Source organism: Aulonocara stuartgranti, assembly GCF_965226115.1.
Source record: "Aulonocara stuartgranti genome assembly, chromosome: 11".
Lineage (NCBI taxonomy): Eukaryota > Metazoa > Chordata > Actinopteri > Cichliformes > Cichlidae > Aulonocara > Aulonocara stuartgranti.
The window spans coordinates 36200018-36217204 of NC_138947.1; the positions used below are offsets into that span (position 1 = coordinate 36200018).

General features: G+C 40.6%; 1 protein-coding gene across 6 annotated transcripts in view; it reads left to right on the forward strand.

Moving 5' to 3' along the window:
- tsnare1 (T-SNARE Domain Containing 1) overlaps positions 1-17187 on the forward strand; it is a 292734-nt gene that overhangs the window by 229652 nt on the left and 45895 nt on the right. For 3 of the 6 annotated variants that reach the window (XM_082551056.1, XM_082551053.1, XM_082551055.1), the window contains exon 11: positions 16972-17081. The exons of 2 other annotated variants lie outside the window; for them this stretch is intronic. In XM_082551056.1, coding sequence (XP_082407182.1) covers positions 16972-17067 — 96 coding nt within the window. In that variant the 3' untranslated portion in view covers positions 17068-17081. Of the gene's footprint in view, positions 1-16971; positions 17082-17187 lie in introns of those variants that run through there. One more of the 6 variants, XM_082551060.1, reaches the window with a different exon arrangement.

Sequence of the window (17187 nt, forward strand, 5' to 3'; positions counted from 1 at the left end):
TCTCTATTCTGTATTATGGTTTATGTTCTGATTCTCTATTTGTTATTGTTGTTGTTATTAACTGGTGTTTCGGTTTAATTGTTGTTAAGAGTTTAGTTCTTAGGTTTTGATTCTGTGCTTCTCAGTGTCTGTGCCTCTGTCTCTGTCCTGGTCCCACGTCTCTATGTTCCCTCTGTTGCCATGTCTGTAATGTTGTGTCTCTTAGTCTGTGTCCGTGTGCACTTGTCATATTTCCTGTTTTACTTTGATCATCATGTGTGCTTTGTTATTGTGTCTAGTTTTACCTCCCTTGTCTTGTACTGCTTAATTTTTCTCAGCTGTTTGCCTCCTGTCTCGCGTTCCCCGATTACTCTGCTGTGTATTTTAGTCCTTTGTCATTCACTGCTTGCTGTCATGTCATACACAGTGTTGCCAACTTGGTCGCTATATTTAGCGAGTTTTCAGAGCAACTTTTTTTTCTGAAAAGCAACTAGCAACAAATCTGGCGACTTTTGCTGGTGTTATTGGAGACTTAATGACAGACTTTTTGATGTGAAAGCACATATCGCTCTCAACAAGCAGCGGGTTCTGCCATGGGCACCTTGCCAGTGCCAAAGCGTTCACAGTCCTCACGCACCAGTCGCTCCCAGAGCAGATGGTCACTGCAGATCAGGTTTCCATAACACAACCTGACACAGACAACTATTCACACCAATTTAGAATCACAGATTATCCTAATCAAATGCAAGTCTTTGGACTGTGGGATGAACTGGGGTACCTGGAAAGAACGCATGCAAACGTGGAGAGGACATGTAAATTCCACAGAAATGCTCCCACAGTGACAGTCCTATTGGTAATCATCCATCCATTTGCTCCCGCTTATCCTTTTCAGGGTCGCGGGGGGCGCTGGAGCCTATCCCAGCTGTCATAGGGCGAGAGGCGGGGTACACCCTGGACAGGTCGCCAGTCTGTCGCAGGGCCAACACACAGGGACAGACAACCATTTGCACTCACATTCATTCGCACATTCACACCTAGTGGCAATTTGGATTATCTAGTTAACCTATCCCCACAAGCTGCATGTCTTTGGACGGTGGGAGGAAGCCGGAGTACCAGGAGGGAACCCACACAAACACGGGGAGAATAGGCCTGATGTTGGAATTGAACTCAGGACCTTCTTGCTGTGCGGCAACAGTGCTAACCACCGTGCCACCGTGCTGCCCCTATTGGTAATCAGTCTGCTAAATTAACACCTATCATGTCCAAAAACACTTTTTTTGACCACTGTGGAAGCCAAATGGATATTCTTTGACTCTTTGAAAGCACTCTGCCGGTGACATCTTTCTGAGGTTTGGGTGTGTCTGAGGGCTTCCTCTCCTATTTGCTTCTTCCGCTGCTTAGATCTTTTTCATGATTTTTCATGTGTTTGAATAAACTAGTGGTATTTCAAATAGCCTTCACACACACAAAGCTTGCAATGTTTTCATTTACAACTGTAAAATCTCTCTGCGGGACACTCCTCTTGGACTCTACCATCATGCTCTGCTGTGAACATATGTGTGCTTAGCACCATTGAGTCACGTGATGGCAAGAAAACAAAACACAGGGAAACAAAGTGTGCATGCAAAATGTGAGAGGAGCAGTGTTTGCATAGGGATGTCTAATTTGAGAAACTAAAACTAAAGCTTCAACCCCATTAAGCTAGTTTAAGTCCTGTACCAATATCAGTTAAATCAGTGGTTGAATATACATAGAAGGCTTCCCATTACATATTGTCCCAGGAAAGTGTAGCAGAAGCAATGGCCACTGCTTGCCACTGTGAATAATAAAAGTGACACAGAAACAGGTGAGTCATAACCAGTGATGAGATAGTCCTCAGGAGTAACTGGTCAGACTTATCTTTGCTTACATTAACATCAGCAAAAACAATGTATGCAGGGGTTTGCATGGCCAAATAGCAAGTAGATGTAATCTAGATATAATATCTAGATGGTCCATATGTTGCACCTTTAATGTTACTTTTAACAATAATATATTGTTTCATTGAATTATAAATGCTGTCTACTTTAATACTGTGGTAAAATCTGCAGTATCCAGCAAACTGTTCTGTTTGAACTTTCCCATTTTCTTGCGTTGCTGAGGTTAGAGAGAAGCCTCAACCATTTGTCTACCATAGGTAGACAAAATAACAGTCTTTTTAAAAAACAAAAACACATGGCCAATCAATAAAAGGCCAAATATGCTGATGTTTTTCAGGCTTTTTGTTTCACTATTGACAATGGCTGCCTCCTCCCAGGGTGCCAGGATTGGCCATGAAGTCTGTTTTTATTTGCTGCTCCTCTTAAACATCATAATCAGGGTGACTGCATGGGACTCTGAGTTTTATGTAAATGACATATAAGCCGATTACAAGTGAGGCAGTTCCGCTGTAAACATTATTTATTTTATGGACTTCCAATTTTCCCAACCAGATGCGATAAAGTGAGAATACTATTATGGCCATTATCACTGCATTGCATTATTGTTGTATTATGAGGATATTTCTCATGTCACACAAGGTAAGTAGTTTTTCTCCCAGAGACACTGGAAATTTGTCTTCCATGTGAGAGAGGCAGAGATAAGACAGATTGTTGATTTGTATGGCAGTGCTATCAGCTTTAATAGTTCTGATGTGTTTTTTCTATATTCTCCCTGGAACAAAGGGCCGTTCTAGAAATGTTTTATGGTTGTAGAAAGTGTCATGGGGCTACAGAAATATTGGAAAGGTGAATAAGCCATTCTTATTTCTCTCCTCTAAAACTAATATCTCCTCCTTCACCTTGACCAGCACTGCTGACCTTCATACAGACAAGTGGGATTTCTCATACGGGGATAGCAAATGACTGGGCTGCAACACATGCAAAATAACGACAAGTCTTGAAGGCTGTTGAACTAGAGAATGTAACAATATTCCCTATTAGGGTAAATAGAGTGTGTTTTCATACTGTTTCCTCAAGGATGAGAAGTAATATCTGACGAAATAACTTAAAACTTGTGGTTTTAAATAACAAGGAGGATTTTTTTAATTATATGTTTATATATATATATTAGGGGTGCAACGATATTCGTATCGATATTGAACCGTTCGATACAGTGCTTTCGGTTCGGTACGCATATGTATCGAACAATACAATTTTTTTCAATTTTTTTTTTTTTTTGTGTCCCGTTTGGATCTATAGCCATCAGAATTGTTGTCTTGAGGCCAAGAAAGATGCCAAGAGGATTTATTTTAAGTGGATCATCATATTGGTCCATTTGATTGACCTTTATTATAATTATGAATTTATTTTATTTTCAGTTGCAAACGGGACAGACATGACTGTGGGATAGGACAGGGGGAAAGAATGAAAGAAAGAGGGGGAGAGAAAGAAAGAAAACCAAAGGGGAGAAAAAAAAAGAACAATACAAAATTTGTAATTTATTTTATCAACTTTCCTTCTGACGATGCTGTCTGTGTTGAGCGCTCAGTGAATCTGCATTTGACTACTCCGCCTAGGCTCGAGAGTGCAGCCTAGGCGGAGTAGTTGAACGCAGATTCACTGAGCACTCAACACAGACAGGATGGTCAGAAGGAAGAGCGCAGGGCAAGCTAGCGAGACAGAAGTGGACCTCCCCACCCTCATTCAGATCTGGCGTTTGGAATTATTTTGGTTTTCATGTGACGTATGACCCTGAAGGTAAGCGAGTCATGGACTAAAGTAAAACAGTATGTTGGATGTGCCATGCAATGCTCAATTACATGGGTGGGAGCTAGTGTGTTAGCGCAGTTAGCTCGTTAACGTGTTGGCCGTCTAGCCCCTCTGTATAGGGTAGCTCGTTAACGGAGATTTGCCATGTTGTGGCGTTAAGGTTATTTCAACGAGATTAACCTGAAAGCACTAGTGGGAACACAACGAATATGACTGCACATTTACACCGACATCATCCTAGTGCAAAGTCAAAAACAAGCATGCATGCTACAAACTTTAGCCGAGTCATTTAGACAGCTGTTAGCACAGGATTCTCCTTATGGAGACCTGATATGTTTAATATGCTGCTGAGAATATAGCCCAGAAGAAACGGATAGTATAGCTTTTATTTTGGAAAGAGAAATTTCTCTGTAATAAACTCTCTTTTCCAAAGATGAGTGATTCCTCAATCAGATACAGGGCTCGCAATATCGCTAGCCCGACGTCCCGGGGCTATCTCTCCCCTGCCTGTCGGGCTATTGTAGGAAGGAAAAATATATGTCAATGCTTTTGCATTCTTTCAGAAATGTAGCTGGGTAATTATGTCATTGGGTGAGCCACTGTCAATATGTGACATATTGAAATCGTGTTTGAATTTGCGCTTGTTTTTTTGCTTTCACTTTGCAATCGCGCGAACTGTGTATAGAGAGCGACAGCACTGATCTGTGAGTGATGATAATTTGTGCACCAATTCCTCTGACATCGTCTTATTAATTGTTAGCTTACTATGCAAACATGACAAGTGAAATCTCCCGCAGCTTAAACATGTGAGAGGTTGATCGCGCAGAGAATCGCTGAGCTTATGTGAGTGCAGCAGGATATATATTTCACTACGATGACCTGGATGATTGAGAACCTTCACAGACAGATATATATTTTAGTTCTGCTGAGCCAAATAAGACAGGTCAGGGTGAAGAAGTGACAGCCAAAGAAAAGCTTACCACAAAACGGAGAAGTTATGACAAATCAGACTATAAGGCAAAAAGAAAGTGCAGCTTTATGGTTTCATGGACAAAAGAATTTCTGTGGCTGCAATATGACGAGCTAAAAAACAACACGCACAAGGGTTAGGGTTAAATTTAAAAACTGTACTTTTGTGTTAAAATATATATTTATAATTTTAATAAATGACAAATTAAAAAGGCATGAACATTTTTTTTTGTATCGAAAAAATATCGAACCGTGACACCAAAGTATCGAACCGAACCGAACCGTGAATTTTGTGTATCGTTGCACCCCTAATATATATATATATATTATTACTACACAGCATCAATTTATGAGACTAAATAGGCTTTAGTAAGTTTTACTATGACCTTTAAAGATTTCATCACATTGATTTCCTCAATATTCAAAACGGCACCTGCTTTCAGTCCAGTCAACAATGCCAGAACTAGTTGTTCAGTGTCATTTTAAAATATTGATGCTCAGAGATGAAAATGCCTAAGAGAAAAAGTGCAAGTTAGAGTTCAAACGGAGCAAGAAAGCACTCATGAAATGTGTTGTACGTGACAGGCTGTACAAGACAGTGATAGAGGACTCAGGGGAATCATTTCTCGTCTTCCTGACACAGGTCACTGATGTAGTTAAAAAGCTCAGTGGAAGCACCTTGCCCAAGGTGCAAGAGTAAACCCTGGATTTGCACTTTACTTTTACACACGTACTGCAGGTGTTTTTGAAGAAATCCTATGACCATATCTTCAAAGGTCTTATCTGGAGGGTGCTTTGATTATATGGTGCTGCAGTTGTAAACATGGTATTCTTTGTAGCTCTTTCTTAGTGGATGTTGAATTCCGCTAAGTTTGATCTTTGTCACCTCTTGTATTTGTGATTTTAATGTACAGAAATTTGAGGTACAAGCACAAGATGTGAGGACCTGCTTTGATAACTTCAGACTTGCATCTCTGCTTTTATGCCAATAATGTGGTTCTGCTGGCTTTGTCAGCATGTGACCTCTATTGTGGTTTACGTCAGTTTCCAGCCAAGTGTGAAATGGTCAGGATGAGAGTTAGCACCTCCAAGCCTTAGACCAGTGTTCTCTGTCAGAAAAAGATGAATTGTTCCCTATGAGATGTAAGGGAACTGTTGCGTAGTGTGGAAAAAGGAAAGCTGATGCATCAACTGTTTTGTTTGCTTGTCAGATGCAACTGAGCCTAATCAAAAGTGACCCTGCCCTGCCCTGACAAGGTCACAGCTAAATCATTTCAATTATATATATATATACAGAGATAAGTTCTTAAAGGTTTCCAAAGCTACTCATGAATAACCATTTTTGGTCTGAGAACGCCTCAGTATTTCCAATGATGAGCTGTGGTGTGCGCCTGTTTCATTTGCTCCCACTGCAACCTGGATGTAAAAGAGCAGTAGCAAAACTTATATAGATGGGTCTCTTAAAGGCGTTGAAGCCCTCATAGTATTGCATCACCCCAACAGAACACTTCAATCTCTGACTCTGGTTTACTTGTAGGTCTTAGGATATTTAAAAGTAGTATGTGAGGCAGGGAGCTGGTTCCCTCTTCTGAAGAACCAGCCCCCTGTTTGGATTCAGGAGGCAGACATTAGTACTTAGACCTTAGTTAGGGCTGGATCAGGTGAACTTGTTATGCTACAATAGGCCTAGGCTGTTGGGGTCTTCCCATGATTAAGTGTTTTTTTTCACTTGCTCTATGTTTATACACCACTCTGCATTTAATCATTAGTTATTATTAATCTCTGGCTCTCTTTCATGGTGTGTTTGTTGTCCTGTCTTCCTCCCCTCATCCACAACCAGTCGTGGCAGATGGCTGCCCCTCCATGAGCCTGGTTCTGCTAGAGGATTCTTTCAGTTACAAGGAGTTTTCACTTCCCAAGCGCTTGCTCATAGAAAGTCTTCTGATTGTTGGTAAATGGACTGATTCTTAGTGCTTTTCTACTCTCCCAGAGTACTCAGAGCGCTCTATACAACATGCCACATTCACCCAATCACACCCATTCTCACAAGCACTTTATCTGCACACATTATTACTGCATGCATCGGAGAGTTGAGGTTAGTATCTTGCTCAAGGATACTTGACATGCAGACTGGAGGAGCCAGGGATCAAACCACCAACCTTCCGATCAGTAGGAAGGTGGTCTGCTTCAGTTTTGTTTTCTCTGTATCATTGTAGGGTCTTTACCTTACAGTATAAAATGCCTTAAGGCGACTGCTAGTGTGATTTGGCGCTATATTAATACTGACTGAATTCAATTGATTTTAACTGACGTCTTCCTCAAAGAATCAGTAAAGGCCAATCAAGTGGCTTTATTGTCCACCATATACAGTGGTACAGTACACAGTGAACCGAGACAGCGTTCCTCCAAGACCATGGTACTACATATAACAAAAAATCAACACATACGGTGCAAGTGTGCAAAAATTGCAAAAAACAGTGCAACACCAGACAGAACAGAACAATACTGACACAAGACAGTGCAATAGAAAAGTGCGACAATGACAGTGGAGACTGAGCATTGTGCAAAAAGTACTTGAGGTATGGAATGTATAATGGTGTGTGAGTGTGTGTCAGTCCAGTTGCTGAGTGTTCAGGAGTCTGACGGCTTAGGGGAAGAAAGAGTGTGTGTGAGGGGTGTGTGGGGTCCTCTGCAATGCTGGTGGCTTTGTGGCTGCGATAAGTGTCTGTAATGGAGGGAAAAGAGGCTCCAATGATCTTCTCAGCTGTTCTTATTATCTGCTGTAGGGTCTTGCAGTCCAACATGCTGCATTTTTTATACCAGACAGTGATGCTGCTCAGGATGCTCTTAATAGTCCCTCTGTGGAAGGTCGTGAGAATGGGTCGTGAAGGTGATCTTTTCTCAGCTTTTGTAGGAAGTACAGATGCTGTTGGGCTTTCTTAGATATGGGGCTAGTTTTGAGGGACCAGGAGAGGTTCTTCGCCAGGTGAACACAAAGGAATTCGGGGCCCTTGATGACCTCCACATTGATGCTCTCCTGAAGTCGACAATCATCTCTTTTGTTTTGTTCAGAGACAGGTTCTTGACTCTACACCAGTCCGTTAGCTGTTGCACCTCCTTTCTGTATGCTGACTTGTCGTTCTTGCTAATGAGACCCACCACAGTCGTGTCATCAGCAAACTTGATGATGTGGTTCAAACTGTGTATTGCTGCACAGTTGTGAGTGAGCAGAGTGAACAGCAGTGGGCTGAGCACAGTGCTCAGTGTATAGTGTTGGAGATATAGTTACCAAGCTGGACTGACTGAGGTCTGTCCGTCATAAAGTCCAGGATCCAGGTGCAGAGGAAGGTTTTCAAGCCCAGCTGGCTCAGTTTTCAATTAAGGTGCTGAGGAATTATTGTGATGAATGCTGAACTGAAATCTATGAACAGCATTTGTATATACATGTCCTTGGCGTCCAGGTGGATGAGAGCCAGATGTAGAGTGGTGGCGATGGCATCATCTGTTGACCGGTTGGGGAGATAGACAAACTGTAGTGGGTCCAGTGCGGGTGCCAGCAGGGTCTTAATGTGCCTCATGATGAGTGGATTCTCTGGCCGTACGAGCACTTTTCTGCTCTGATGGCTCGAGATGGTTTGATCCTCGATGTTCTCAGGGCCGCCTTGTCACCTGCTCCGAAGGCAGAGTCTCAAGTCTTTATAAGTTCATGCACCTCTGCAGTCATCCGCAGTTTCTGGTTGGAGCGTGTTATGATAATCTTGGAGACAGTGACATCATTGATGCACTTGCTGATGTAGCTGGTCACAGATGATGTGTACTCCTCTAAGTTGGTACAGTCGCCATTTGTTGCAGCCTCCCTGAACATGTCCCAGTCAGTGTGCTCAATACAGTCAGAGATGGCTCCTGCACACCAGGTTCTCACCTGTCTCGGAACTGGTTTGCAGCGTCCGACGAGTGGCCTGTATGCCAGAATTAGCATAACAGACATGTGATCTGAATATCTGAGGTGGGGGCGGGGCTTCGCTCAATACACTCTGGGAGTGTTTGTGTATACAAGATCCAGCACATTTCCCCCTGGTCGCAAAGTCCACATGTTGATGTAATTTCAGGAGCACTGACTTGACGAGAATAAACAGTCCATCGGGGTGTGAGTTCTGCAGCTCGCAGAGCGCCTCTTTAGCACTAGCCCTGGGTGGAAAGTACACTCCTGTAATGAGCACAGTAGTGAATTCCTGAGGTAATAAAAAGTTACAAACCAATACAAACCAGCGATAAGCAGTAATTAGAAACTAGCACAGAGTTCTTGGACCATTCCATGTTGCTGTAGACACACAAGCCACCACCGCAAGTCTTACTGCACAGAGCTGCAGTTCTGTCATCACAAAATTGAGGTGAGCCTGTGTAGCTGAATGACAGCGTCTGGAACTCTGTCACTGACCCGTGTTTCTGTGAAAACAAAGATGCAGCAGCCCCTAAATTCACGCTGTGTGGTCCACTGGAATCGGATGCAGTCCAGCTTATTGCCCAGGGAGCAAACGTTTGAGAGCAGGATTGATGGGCGGGGCAGCTGGCTTGGATTTGCTCTTAGCCTTACACGGACCCCATCATGTTAGCCGTGCTTCCGCTTCCTTGCACACTGCTTTCAGCTACCCATTCCTCTGCCACCGGCATCAGGCGACGCTAAGGTCTGGAGGCCTGGTTCCGTAGCAACCCGAGGAAGCCCAGTGCCTCCAGAATTTCCTGATGATGAAGCTCAGTTTTTGTATAATGCTTGTAATTTCGGAATCTTTGACATTGGTTGACACAAACACCACTTGTTCTGGTGTCCATGTGGCTCAGAAGTCACGATAAAAGGTGATAATAAAAACCAAAAAACAGCACCATTTAATCTGCTGAGGCTGCTACGGGCTATTTGGGACAGCTCTAATCTCGAAGCAAGATTTAAGCAGAGTCTGAATTTTGTTCCTAGAGGAGCGCTGTCACGGTTGTTAAAGAGTAGACTCAGGCGCGGAGCTCAGAAATAAAGACAGTGCGTTTATTTAGAGTGCAGCAACATGACAACAGTTCAAATGTGCAACAATGGTGATAGTGCGTCCTTCCTTCCGTGTAAGCCCATGCATGGTAGTGAGTGCCCGTCTCTCCTCCAAGTGCTTCCTTTGTGTCCGTGAATCCTCCGTCAATCCCTGGGTGAACACACACACGACAGCAAAATGAGTACGTAGCTCAGACAATACTTCAATCACGCTAGCGGCTCGAAAACACTACCAGGCTTAGTGCAATACTCCAGTGCTGTCTGTCGCTCAGCCACACCATTAAGTAGCCCTGCCGAAGGTGGTAGTAGATTGGCAGCAGCCGGTGGATTGATTGCAGGTGCGGCAGCTCCTGGGCGACAGCACTTCCGGGTCGGAGGTAGCCTGTTGCTAGGTTACCTCCTAACACATGACAGCGGAGCCGGAGGGGAAGACAGGGCGATAGGAGAGACACATACACACGCACACAGATATACACACTGGCAGGTCCACCGGTCAGGGCGCCGTCAGATCCTGGCAAGCGCAAATAGCGATCAAGGTTCTATAAAAAAAAGAAAGATTAAAAAATTACTGATAAACATTAGCAGTTACCTGTGAAATGTTTTAAAAACAACCAATAAAATAATCAAATTGCTAGTGGTCTGATAGAGAGTTAGAACCAAGCAGTAGAATTTTAAACTAACTGAAATCTCTCCTTTACGCTAAGTAAAGTTCTTTACAGTAATTAAGTCTGAACATGATGATGAATGAGTGAATGGTCATTTTTAAATCTGTGAATGAAAGAAAGGGTATTATATCAGAGCTCATCCTAAGCTGAAGGAGACAAAATTACACCACAGTCTGAACAGTAAAGGGGAGACGTAAATTAGAAAGTTTTCCAAGATTTGGAACCTCTTGTAAATAGACGGTGGGAAATAAAACAAACAAAATAGTAAATTTTATAGAGTTAGCTGTCAATAAATGTCCACACCTATGTAATCTTGAGAAGGCTGTAAAATGGTGTCCAGTAACAGTTAGTAATTCAGTGACTCTCACGTCTGTCCGATGACAGCGATACCAAACTGGTCTGACACTATCTGTCCCACTATGAGGTGAGTTGTTGAGGATATCCTGAACTTTTCTTTCAGTAAGCACGGCTGTTTTTGCCACTGTGTGCTTTCTTTAAAGTTGAGCTAACATTACTGGACATTGAGTATTAGCTTGTAATGAGCACAGCATTAACATTATCTGGGATAATGTTAGCGTTTAACCAGATAGTGTTGTTATTTAGCCAGCTTGCTCTCAACTGTCTAGAAGGTGACGGGAGGGTCGCATGTCCAATTCTTGACAATGAGTAATTGCAATTAATCATGTTTTTGTGCGTTAGAGCCCTGACTTCAGTTTAGGAGATGAGGCTTGATGTGAAGAAGAAGAGAATGACATTTTACCCAGATACCGGTCACGTTGTCTCTTTGGTGAAGGGAACTCCTTCTCACATGATTTTGCGTCTGTGGCATTCCAACACCTAGAAGCTCTCCGTCCTCTGCCTTTGGCATACTATGTATGTGGCAAGTCTCTAGCTGAATACATATAAAACGTGATTAGGTAGGACAGCAATGTCCATTACAGGCACTGTGTTCAAGATTCCGGGTCCAACATGACGGCTTCCACAAACTAGCACTTGCTCTTATGTATTTTGATTTTTCAAAGATATAATTACAAATTAATTAATGTGTATTGATGAGTAAAAGATTCTTTTTTTCAATTAAATAACAATAAACAACTCACTGTACCTTTAACACAGAAGTAGGAAGCATGTTTGTTGTAGCATTCAAAAATGTGCACATTTCTGAATGCTACACCAAGTCACGCACACTTACACGTGGCCTGTAAAATATATAAATTTAGAAAAGTCAAACACTCAACATGAGCAACATAATGACTCACCTACAAGAGTTAGAGCAGGTTATGTGGTTGTTCTTTATTCTCTGCTACAGGCTAAATTCCATGTAGTTCCACTTTACCTGTTGTTGTAGCTTTTATGTTGTAGGATGTGTCATTATGCAGTCCCTCTCTCTCCCTTGGCAGATCTAACCTGACATGTTTTTCTCTGGTTTTCGTTTGGAAAAAATAATCTTTTTTTGCTGTTTTGAATTTTTCCTGATTGGCTCTAGGGCACTGAGAGTGTACATGTATTAGTTTTGGCCTTAGTCCTGTGTTGAATTTTTATTATTCTTGTGTACTTTTATGTAAGGCCTGCACTGAACGAACAGCCTAACAACATAAAAAAAGCACCAATTTATTTCTTTTGAAGAAATAAATAGAGGGTTAGACATTTACTTAAGGCATTACATTTTGTTTCAGTGAATATAAACAACTAATTACATTTATTTTATATGTCTTTTGCTCCTGTGAGAACACTGATTCTTTGTTTGCACATTTTTATTTATAATAATAACTTAGACACACATAACCATAACCAGCAAAAAGTGGACAGTTTTTATCTTGAGAGAGGTCCATGTGACTATGAATATAACAGTTGGGCCTCGTGTTCCTCCTGCAAAGAACAAGTTTGTGGATCGTGATTCCTGCATTTGTTTCAAAAATGAAACACTTATTTCAGATGGGATTGAAGTGCAGGCCTTCAGTGTGGCCTTCAGTTATATAATAATTGTATAATTTGAAATTCACTGCGGTGGTGTACTGAGTCAGAACAACAAAAATGGTTTCCTTGTTGGACAAATTAATTATTCTGGTGCACATTTGAAATGAACTCCAAGATCATTTCAAATGTGAGATGTCTGAACTTAAAAATGTGTTATGTTCATTATGATTTTTTTTCCTAATTGACTTCTATTGTAATATGAAGGACATCTTTTAGCATTAATTCTTTTCAAGTTTCTAGTTCAGAACTGTGTTTTTATGTTTAAATTTTAAAATGCATTTACTAAGTAGTTCCACCGTTAGCAAAAATGTTACCAAATGACTTTTTCACCATCAACAGCACGACTGAAGATACTGACTTTGCTGCTAAGTATGGATATCAGTTCTTGTAAAGCCATATTGAGTGTAAAAACAGATTCAATATGAACTCCCTTATATTAGACAGTAAAAGTGAATTTAAAAAAAAAAGGTGTGACTTACACACTATCTTTTTACTGAGGGTATGCACCACCCATAAGCCCTGAAGTCCTGGCACCAAGGACACTTTCTTTGGCAGATTAACTTACTTGTGATAAGAGCATCCCCCCTCTCTCCTCAATTGTCTCTGCCCCTGTGAGTCTCCCTGTCCTGCCTCTCTGCTTGCTTTGCAATCTGGAAAATTCTGGTTTTAAAAATACTGCAAGGCTTCCTTTGTTATACTAAGCCCGTTTTTGTTCCCCCTCTACCTTATTTATGTTGTTGTTCTCCTCAAATAACAGCAGGACTGGTCTACGCGAGCTGGAGGAAAAAAGGAAAGGAGTGTATGGAAGAGAGAGGCAGAGTATATAGTTTAGGGTGAGAGGAAGCTGCTGCACCGTCAGAGCGAGCAGGGAGAAGGAGAGGATGGCAGAGAAAGTTTACAAGGCGTAGTTTAGGAGGAAATGCGTGAGAGAAGCCGGGGAATCTGTGGTGGCCAGCTGCAAGAGGGGAGATAGCGGAGAAAGGCTTTTAATTCTCAATCCCCACAGAGCCTTTGAAAATTACCAATCTTCTTATCACAGACGCAGGGCTGCTTATGCAAATTGTTGTGGAGTGGAACGTTTAAACGGAAAATTACTCGACAGCATTTTTTCTCTTCCTCTTCCCTCTCCCTCTCTCTTCCACACAGAAAGCCTGTTTTGAGTCTCAGATAAGAAGATGAATTGCTCTCTCCGTGCTTTGAAGCGCGTCAGGATTTAAAGACTCCAGCCTCGGCTCTGGTCTAACGCCACTGCTCCCGCTGCCTTTGTAGCAGAAAACAGGCTGGAAAAAAATGGGAGAAAAAGCATTTCGAGACAACATAGATTCTCTGCTCCAACACATCGTCCCCGCCTGAGGAGACAAGAAGCAAACATATATATATATATATATATATATACATATTCCCTAACCACTGCTCTTCCCTCCATTTTGCTGAATATTTTTGCTTAACACAAGCAATACTGCCTCAGCACCCCCCCCCACACACACACACACACACACCCGCCAACCAGATATGGCAAATAGTTGTTGACACGGGCGTTTAAAGTTTATGTACTCTTTGGAATGAATCCTTGCTCTGTTTGAAATGTAAATTGTACCACAAGTAACAGAAAAAATAAATTGAAAACAGTATTAATGCACAATTAGTTAAAATGTTAGCTAAACACTTAAAAGGGATTCACTATAATATATGTCACGCCTTTTCTTGTGCAACTTTAAATATTTATTTCCACTCTACACAGACTGCTACAGTACTTTGCTATCTAATGACTACTAAATAAAAACATTTAATAAGACTTTTAAAAGAAGAAGAGTGCCCATATTTATTTTGAAGAATAACAGAAGAGAAAAAATGTTCCCTCTGAACCATCAGACTCTACAGTCAGTAAATAAAACAAACACAAACCAAAACAGACAGCATACTAACCGTACATTAAAACAAACGTATAATTTACAGAAAAATTCTAATCCTGACTAACTTTACAGGTACTATTTATACTTGTATGTACAACTGACATAATGGGTATTAATTTCATTGCCATTGCAGAGTTACTAGTTTCTGGTTTATATGAAAAAAAAAAGAACCATTGTTTTTAATAATATGACAGTCAATCAAATTCTGAATGTGTAACACAAAGTAAAAACTGTTAAACAACAGACAACATAATAAAATTTTAGAGATAGTAAAATTGAACATAGTGGGTCACGTCCCATTAAGGAGAAGCAATCAAGCTACACCTCGTTATACATCACCGGTAATTACAGAATCATGTAATTATATCATATTGCCTTAAACAGTGTTCAGCTTTAATGCTATGTATAAACCCTGACACTGGAAATATAATTATAAAATCTTGCAAATAAGTAAAAAAGAAAGAAAAGTGCATTCTTCAACAAGTCAAACATTCTCTGTTTTTAGCGTTGTGTGCTAAAAGCCTCTTATGACTGAAGCTATTAAGCACTGTAACATCTTTGTGCAAATCAAGTTCCTTTTTTTTAACAGGTGCTAATTTAATGATTACCTTTTTAGCTGCTTTGGAGTAAAGAGATAAACCTGCAGAAATCATTCTAGCATATTTTTTTCTTTGTGTTGTTCTCTTGATTTTAAAGTTAAGAAATGATATGAGTGGTAAACGAGATAATTAATAGATCAGCCTGAGACGCTGAATACGTTCAGGGGAAGAGCAATGCAACAGGACCATTTCTATTAATGCATTTTATCAGTATTTGTTTGTGTGACCCAGAATCATCTTCTTCCTCTGAAGCTGTGTTGATCTCATTTGGCTGAAATGCCACTTCCTTTGTTTCGCCATGTGTATTTTCAAAATGTCAGCTGTTGTTTTTATTCATTCATATTCTAAGTGCATCAGCTGTGTGCTATGGGGTTGCTTTAAATTAGCTGGGGACGGAAAAGCACGCGTTGTGGCTATGTAGTTATTAAAATGGAGCTTGGCCTTTACATCAGTCAGTGCACCACATGGACATTGGCGAACGCTGTTTGTGTGGAAAAATTATTAAAATCATGTAGATATGAATGTTGTCCCTCTTATGAAATAACAAATGTTCGGTTGAATCAAAGCTGTCTTAGAAAAACAAAAGCTGGCACAATAACAAATATGAATATTTAATGAGAATAGCACAGTCTTCATGTACACTGTAATTTCTAATTAGTTAACCTTACTAAGAAAAATCATGCCCACTGCTACCCACAAGAAAGAAGTAAAATGGAATACAAAAAAATGTGTTGTACTAACAAAGTATTTTTATTGTAGTTTACACAAGTTTAACAAAAAAAATTTATTGAATACTTAATATTTTAAGACAGAGGTACTCCGTACTAATGTGGAACTTCCTGCAACTTATTAACTATTAGTTGTATTTATGAAAATCAAATGCTACTCATGTTATACAAATGCCTCAGAAATCCATAGAGATCAATAAAAACTGGCACATTCTCCTAAAACAGTCACATATACACAATACATATAATAAAAATAAAAATAAAAACACAGTTCAAAGTACAGGAGTATGCATATTTTCTTTTTCTCCATTCTAAAACATCTGACTAAAAATGTAATTTACAACAGTGGAGGCATCAGTCGAAGGCCAGTGTGACAGTGACATGTGACATTTCAAGATTTGGTCTGTCAACTTGGCATTGTTTATGTATAAAAAGTCACAATGATTAGTTTAATGTTTGTATGATTTGGTGATGAACTTCTACACAAACAGACTGTTCAGACATTTATTCAGTTACAGTCAAAAGCTTGTAATTCAAAAAGTTTGCAGATTTTTAGAAGTCTCTTCTGACTGACTCTACTGATCAAGATGTCAGTGGAGTCTTGATTTTAAAAAAGTAAAAAGAAAATAATTGGAGCGTGAGCTAGATCTTATGATTTCTTACTGTTTTGCCTGTTTAGTTATTATCTTTAGTTATCTTTAGTTAATATACTGAGTTCAGTAACTGACAAAAGTTTCATGGTTGGACACGAATGTCAACTGTGATTTCGTGCTTTCTTGTTTAACTTTGCAAAGACAATGGAAATGCCACTACAGCTAACAGTACAGTTATTGAGTGGAGATGGGAGAAACCACAGGTTTGTTATTGTCAACACCAGTGGACTACAATGTGTCACTTGATAAAATACTGTAAATTTCCAGAGTCATTGTATTTTATAGTGTTTACATTCTCAGATGTTCTACGTGGTCAGTTCGGAGCCTATCCCAGCTGTCTTAGGGCGACAGGCAGGGTACACCCTGGCAGACTTGGTCGCCAGTCTGTTGCAGGGCTAACACGTAGGAACAGACAACCCTTTGCAATTTAGCAACTTAGAATGACCAATTAACCAAACCCCACTAATTGCATTTTACGGAGTACCCATAGAGAACCAAAGCAAACACAGGAGAACATGCAAACTCCACACATAAAGACTTGATGGTGGACTTGAACTCAGGAACTTCTTGCTGTGAGGCAACAGTGCTAACCGCCACCATACTTTACTGCCAAAACATGTCTCAACATATTTATCCAGCAAAAGATAATCTAACTAAATAACTTTTTTTTTATTATAAATGTAACAGTAACATAACTCCGCCCACTAAATTACCCTTTCTCCCCACAGAGACAGCTGAGGAAGAGGAAGTGTTACCTCCTATTGGTTGGTGCCATCATCCTCACCATCCTCATCATTATCATAGCTGTTTCAGCAAGAAAATGAGGTTGACCACTGTGGTAAGAGCCATCATCCACAACATTACACTGCAGTCAGGTACATGGCATTGCCAGATGTCAGAAATCACAAAAACAGTCGCCTCAAGGCATTTTATATTGTAAGGTA